Source organism: Myotis brandtii, unplaced genomic scaffold, assembly GCF_000412655.1.
Source record: "Myotis brandtii unplaced genomic scaffold, ASM41265v1 scaffold208, whole genome shotgun sequence".
Taxonomy (NCBI): Eukaryota; Metazoa; Chordata; class Mammalia; order Chiroptera; family Vespertilionidae; genus Myotis; species Myotis brandtii.
In genome coordinates, this window is record NW_005357764.1 from 4,747,292 (window position 1) to 4,754,755 (window position 7,464).

At 48.1% G+C, this 7,464-nt stretch overlaps 1 protein-coding gene across 1 annotated transcript in view; it reads left to right on the top strand.

Moving 5' to 3' along the window:
- Positions 1-7,464, top strand: part of SLC22A5 (solute carrier family 22 (organic cation/carnitine transporter), member 5) — a gene marked incomplete at its 5' end in the record, with an annotated part of 35,745 nt that overhangs the window by 20,873 nt on the left and 7,408 nt on the right. Inside the window, 3 exons of the mRNA XM_005865620.2 lie at positions 2,364-2,518; positions 3,508-3,679; positions 5,866-5,992. Of these exons, the coding sequence (XP_005865682.1) occupies positions 2,364-2,518; positions 3,508-3,679; positions 5,866-5,992 (454 nt within the window). The remainder of the gene's footprint in view (positions 1-2,363; positions 2,519-3,507; positions 3,680-5,865; positions 5,993-7,464) is intronic.

Consider the following 7,464-nt stretch of genomic DNA (forward strand, 5'->3'; position numbering starts at 1 on the left):
GCATAAGTAATACTTTAAACAATAAAGAATTTAAATTTTTAAAAAATCTTGGATTGTCAAAGCCTTTTATCTGACATTGAGTTAGTTTTATGTGCATGTATTATGAGAGGCACAACCCTGGGAAGAAGTAGACTGGTATTTCCTGGTTTTGTAGGCACGTATATGTTTGATGTTTTGTTGACATATTTTATTTATTTTACTTTTTTGTTGACATACGTTAAAAGTGAGTGTTTCTGGGCCCAACCCGGACTGCCAAGGGGCTGGTACTATGCCAGGGTTCCCTGGATCTTTCTCTTTCCCATCATCCCAGGGAGCCCTTGGGCGGGGAAGGCAGGGAAGGCAGGGATAGAGGTTACAGCTCTGCCTGCAGGAAGGGGCTGCCCTTGGACGGAATGGAGGGTGCTCTGTAAAAGACAGGCCAGAAGGGGGTGGGGGGAACAAAGTCTCCTTCTAATGTCAGGGTTTCCCCACCTTCACACTATTGACATTTTGAGCCAGAGGATTCTTTGTTCTGGGGGGCTATCCTGGGCTTTTTAGGATGTCTAGATCAGTGATTCCCAAAGTGGGCGCTACCGCCCCCTGGTGGGCGCTGCAGCGATCCAGGGGGGCGGTGATGGCCACAGGTGCATTTGGGGGCATATATCTTTCTGTTTAATTGCTATTAAAATTTAAAAAAAATTAATTTCCAGGGGGCGCTGAGTAATATTTTTTCTGGAAAGGGGGCGGTAGGCCAAATAAGTTTGGGAACCACTGGTCTAGATCATCTCCGGCTTCTGTCTACTACTATATGCCAGTAGCACTAGCCACCCCCTCAAAAACAAACAAATAAAACAACCCCCATCGCAGTAAGTAGAAGCACCAGCTCTTCAGTGTGGCTGCAAGGCCTGTGCAGTGTAGGTCCTGCCCACCCTGCAGTCTCCTGGTGAGCAGCTGACTCCAGCCACAGTTGTGTGTTCTCCTCTTAACCACCCTGCCCCTGGGGCCTTCCTTGACCTTGCAGGCTAACTCAGAGTCCCTGGTTTACATTACCTTGGTTCCTTGTGCCTTTCCTTCAGAAATTGCTAAATAGCCCTAGCTGGTTTGGCTCAGTGGATGGAGCGCTGGCCTTTGGACTGAAAGGTCTCAGGATCGATTCCGGTCAGGGCACATGCCCGGGTTGCGATCCCCTGTAGGGGGCATGCAGGAGGCAGCCAATCAGTGATTCTCTCTCATCATTGATGTTTCTATGTCTCTCTCCCTACCTCTTCCTCACTGATATCAATAAAAAAATATATATTTTTAAAAAATTGCTAAATAAAAGGTGTTCTCATGTAATTAATGGTCTCTTTGCTATATTGTGAGTATCATTGGAAGCTTGGTCCCTATCCTTACTCCCCCTTGTCAACAAGTACTTTTCTTTAGGGCCTCATCTCAATGTCCCATCCTCAGGGAGACCTTCCCTGAATGCCTCCATCCCCAGCCCCTACCCCCAGTCCAGGGTAGGTTCCTTTGTTGTACACTTGAGGACCTGGGTGCTGATCCTTCAGTGCACCTATCTTAGTGTGTAACTGTACTTTCAGTAATGTGTTTATTTGACTAAAATGTGATCACTGCCCAGTTGGGTAGCTCAGTTGGTTGAGCATTGTCCTGTGCACCAAAATGGTGGCAGGTTCGATTCCAGTCAGGGCACATACCTAGGTTGTGGGTTCTATCCCAGGTTGGGACACATACAAGAGGCAACCGATTGATGTTTCTCTCTCACATCGATGTTTCTCTCTCCCTTCCTCTCTCTCTAAAAAGTGATCACTGTCTATTTCACTACCTATCCTATATAATAAAAGGCTAATATACAAATTGAGTGAACGGCAGAATGACCGCCGCTATGACACACACTGACCACCAGGGCGCAGATGCTCAATGCAGGAGCTGCCCCCTGGTGGTCAGCATAGCAGTGGTGGCGGGAGCATCTCCCACCTCTGTGACAGCGCTAAGGATGTACGACTGACAGCTTAGATGGGGAGTGGGCCTAAGCTGTCAGTCGGACATCCCCTGAGGGTTCCAGGACTGCGAGAGGGCGCAGGCTGGGCTGAGGGTGCCCCCCCCCCAGTGCACGAATTTCGTGCACCAGATCTCTAGTAAACTATAAGCTCCTTGAGGGCAGAAACAGCATCTTTTTTTTTTTTAATAAGCATCTTTTTGGGGGGCCACCCTGGTGCCCAGGCTGTGGAGGTGGGGAGGATAACAGCATAGGGACTGGGAGACTGGTACCCTAGCAGTACTGTCCACCACCCATCTCTGAATGGTCCTGGAGAAAGCCCCTCTTGGTGGAGCCCCTTCCTACCGCCTTCTCCCTGCTGGTTCTGTCACTCCGCTTTCTTTCCCAGGTTTGGTCGGAAGAACGTGCTGTTTGTGACCATGGCCATGCAGACAGGCTTCAGCTTCCTGCAGATCTTCTCCAGGAACTTTGAGATGTTTGCCGTGCTGTTTGTCCTTGTAGGCATGGGCCAGATCTCCAACTATGTGGCAGCATTTGTCCTGGGTATGGCCATCAAGTTGGAGTTGAGTACTTGATCCTGTGTTTCACCATCGTCTCACCACCCACTTTCTGGAGACATCCGTGATGTCCCTCAAGGGGAAGTGGTCTCTGGCAACACCAACCAGGGCTTCTTGGAGAACCCAGTTTGTAGGCAGCGAATGAGTCCACCAAGTACCTAGCCTTGGGTCCCCAGTAGCATGTAGCCTACCTGCTGTATGCCAGTTCTCTTCTGGCCTCTGAGGAGTGGCTCCTTGGTTTTATTAGGACTTGATGGCCATTTCACTATACCCCACCCCAGATCCTCCATCCAACAAAAAGGGCCTGCCACTGCCCAGGGCTGAGGTAGCTAAGGAAAGAAGGAAGTATGACAAGAGGAACAAAGGCCAAGGAAGAAATGGCCCCCAGCAAAACACTGGCAGTGAAGTTGACTAGCAAGAATGAATTGATAGGATCGGGCTTTAGTCATGTGACCTTTGGGTTTTAATTAAGAATTCACACTGCGGGGCTTTTGCCTGTTCTCACTGAAAAGTTACCAGTCTCACTGTTTGGAGGAATCTAACTCTAGCTTATTGGTCTCAGTTGTACTGTTGAAAGGATTATTTCTTTCTCTTCACACTTAACAGAATATTTTTTCCTTAAAGGATAGCAGTCAGCCCGTGCAGCCTTAGTAATGACTTCCCCTTTAATGGATTCTTCCTCCTGTGAGGGTTACATTTTGAGGCCTAATGTGGCATCTTTAACATATGGCTTCAGGAAGTGATGACATTTTCATGAGAGAACTGTCACCGAGAGGCCACAATGAGGCACGCCCAGCAGATAGTCAGACCAGGCTGGGTTCAGAATCCCATCCCTCACGAGGGCTTAGAAACTTAGAAATAATTCTGGCGGCTTTCTTGTCTTTATGTTGACAAGAGAAGATGATACAAGAGAAGATTAATAAGGAAATAACCTAAATTAAAATGCTAACATGACTCCTCCCTTGCTTTGAACAGGAACAGAAATTCTTGGCAAGTCCATTCGTATTATATTCTCTACGTTAGGAGTGTGCATATTTTATGCAATTGGCTACATGCTGCTGCCACTGTTTGGTTACTTCATCAGAGACTGGCGGATGCTGCTGCTGGCGCTGACATTGCCGGGGCTGCTGTGCGCGGTGCTCTGGTGGTGAGTATGCCCGGGGTAAACACCCACAGGGGATCTTCCGTCTTCCATCCGGCCTTCACTAAGGGGCAGCAGCAACCCACAAATCCCTTTTGGGCTCCCAGAGACAGGAAGTGTAAATTACAGTCAAATTTTGTTCTCAACCAAGTTGTTGGGGTTGCGGGGAGGGGCAGAATTGTTTCCCTTTTCAAAACTTCAGTTCTTTTTTTTTTAAAATATATTTTATTGATTTTTTACAGAGAGGAAGGGAGAGGGATAGAGAGTTAGAAACATCGATGAGAGAGAAACATCAATCAGCTGCCTCCTGCACACTCCCCACTGGGGATGTGCCCGCAACCAAGGTACATGCCCTTGACCGGAATCGAACCTGGGACCCTTGAGTCCGCAGACCGACGCTCTATCCGCTGAGCCAAACCGGTCAGGGCAAAACTTCAGTTCTTGACCTCACAACCCTTTCATGCTGATACATCAATATGGCAAAAGCCATTCTCCGGCCACACACAAAGGAGAGAACTCGGGTCAGCTTACCACTAAATCTCCCTAAACCTGTTGTTAATAGCTCAGGAAGTTGTGCTGTGAATATCTTCATGGTTTTTTGTTGTTGTTTTTTTTTTGCTTTTGTTGCTGGTGGAAAGGACAACTAGCACACTTTTAAAACATATACAAGATGCCATCAAGTGTGCTGATGTTGCTAAGGGTGTGAACATGCTCACAGAATTCCAATCACAGGGGACTGAAGAGGTCGGAAACTATTGTTGATTTTGATAAACGAAAAGCAGAAAGCCGTTACCTGCTGACAATATTTAGGAGACTGTAATATGTGAAAGTGAAGATGCTGCACACCTACTTCCTGAAAGATGCCCATGGAACTCGTGCTGAAAGTGATTCGATGAAGGCTAGTAGGGTGTGGTTCCATCAATTCAAGAAGTGTTTATAGATTAAACAGTACACACAGACTCATTTAGGGATTTGGAATGGATTCATTCCATTTACATTATTTCTAGTGGGGGGAAATGATTCAGTTTTCCAACAAATCCCATCTCAAACAGCTTTCCAAAATGAATTAAGTTCAAGAACCAAGGTTCCACTGTATTTGTAAGTTACTTTAGAATGTTTTCTCCACACTCAGAAAAGCCAAAGACAACAAAATCCCAAGGCACAGTGGACTTGTTTTCAGCCCTGTGCTGGGTTATTCAGAGTTCAGGGAGAGGAAGGAGCAGCATCTTCCCTGAGAGATGAGCATCTTCTCTGTGAGATGACAGGGTCCTCCCTGACCTCCAGGAAGTTATCTGACTACAGACTAGATGGCTAAGGTCCTGCTTCTGGCTGTGTGTTGCCACTAAGGCTTCATGACACAGACACTGGGAGAAGAGGAAGAGCAATGGAAGCGAGAGTTCCCAGGGTGGCCACACAGAAGAAGCCAGGCTCCATCTGAGCCTCTAACACAGAGGAGTTGGACAGGCAGAAGGGAGGCCATTCCTTACCAAGGGAGGGAACACAGCAGAGGGGCTGAGGCGGGAATCGCCCCTTGCAGGTGGGGATGTTGAGGGCACTGCCCCACATGTTGCGAACATTCCAGGGCATTTGGAAAAGGATACAGAGCTCAGCATGGGTCCTGGTCCCGACCCAAGGGCTGGGGCTACCTGCTGAGGTAGAAATTAAGATCCACATACTCTCAAAGCACCCAGATGCCTTAGTAAGTGTAGGTAGAGAGTCTGACAAGTCACTTGGGTGAATCAGGTGGAGATGAGGAAAAACTAGAGGCTAAGAGGCCAGTGTAGAAACTTCTGTGGATGCCAGGAACAAGCAGAGGAGTACAGGTGGGCAAGGAGCTGGGCTGGGCTGAGCTCACACACAAGCCAGGCTTCAGGAGCCCAACTTGCCTGGTCTCCTTAATGTCCAGCAGGTGGCACCACTGCTCCTCAGAAATGGAGATGGCCAGCCAGTGGAGGCATCCCATCATGGTGAGCAGGCGCCTCCAAATTTTGTGCTCTCCAGTGTACTCAAAAGCTCACACGTCAGGTCATTATTGGGTGTGGCATAGATGGTCACTTTGCTTCTGACTTGGTAACACCAAATATTCCCCAAACCTAGCTCTGGCTCTGAGGCCCCATTTCCCACCTGGACCCCATTTTACATCTTGTCTGCTAAGCAGGAATGCCTCAGTGAGATTGCTTCTTGTACTTCAGGTTCATCCCCGAGTCCCCCCGATGGCTCATCTCTCAGGGACGATTTAAAGAGGCAGAGGTGATCATCCATAGGGCTGCCAAAATCAATGGGATTGTTGCACCCTCAGCCATCTTTGAACCAAGCGAGGTAAGCCCTGTATGGGAGCTGGTGGGAGGGTCTCCGTGCCATGGTTTGAGGGCAGCATTACAAAGGCCAGAAGCTCAGCCAAGTCAGTGTGGCTCAGTGGTTGAGTGTCGACCTATGAACCAGGAAGTCACAGTTCGATTCCTGGTCAGTGCACATGTCCAGATTGTGGGTTTAGTCCCCACTAGGAGTTCTGCAGGAGGGAGCTGATCAGTGATTTTCACTCATCATTAATCTTTCTCTCTCTCTCCCTTCCTCTCTGAAATCAATAAAAATATATTAAAAAGCCCTAGCAGGTTTGGCTCAGTGGATAGAGCATAGGCCTGCAGACTGAAGGGTCCAGGTTCGATTCCAGTCAAGGGCACATGCCTGGGTTATGGGCTCAATCCCCAGTAGGGGGCATGCAGAAGGCAGCCGATCAATGATTCCCTCTCATTGATGTTTCTATCTCTCTCCTTCTCCCTTCCTCTCTGAAATCAATAAAAATACATTAAATAAAAATATATATATATTAAAAAAATACAAAAGCCCAGAGGCTCTCCCTTCACACAGGAGCCCTGCCCTCTCCCTGCCTATGCCCCAGGTGCCCAGGCAGGCCCTATTAAATTTCAGAAGCTGAGCCCAGCCGGTGTGGCTCAGTGGTTGAGCATCGACCTATGAATCAGAAGGTCACGGTTTGATTCCTAGTCAGGGCACATGCCTGGGTTGTGGGTTCAATCCCCAGTGTGCAGGAGGCAGCCAATCAATGAGTCTCTCTCATCATTGATGTTTCTCTTTCTCCCTCTCCCTTTCTCTCTGAAACAATAAAAATGAAAATTTTCAGAAGCTGAGAAGAAGGTGCTAACTGCCTAAATCTCTTCACCTTTCTTGTGGAAATTAAGTTTTCATACTTTATACACTTCTTTTCTAGGCAATCATATAATCTTACCATTACTTTTAACCATAAGCACTCTTTATGAGTAAGGGGCTAAGTAGTCTTCAATCGTAAAAAAATAATACAGTTTGTAAAATATGAAGCAAACACAGTTTTGGAGTTAGAAGTGTTCAGTCTCCTCCTGCGGTTAGTTGTTGCATGACCTTGGAGCCAGGTCCTTTTTGGTGTCAGACCCTTTCTCTGCCCCACCCCACCTCCCAGCAAACCCTGTTCTCATGCCGTGAGTAACCTCCTGGCCCTGCCTGATTCCCGGGTCTTGCTTCTTCCTATTCTCCCAGAGCTTCCACCCTCTGCAGCAGGCAGTTCTCTTCAGTCTCATGACAGTGAGAAGAGGTCAGACGTTGTAGTTGCTGGCTGCTACAGTTCTGGAATGTGTGTCTGATCTGACAGGAAGATAGGGGACCAGCTGTGAGAACAGCCACCGGCACTCATGCTGAAGTGTGTGGAAAGCATGTTAGAGACACTCGGGCCTCAAAGATGCCAAGTGGGGGTTTGGGAAAGAGACCAGTGATACACAGCAGAGAAGCTGCTGCCCCCCCGC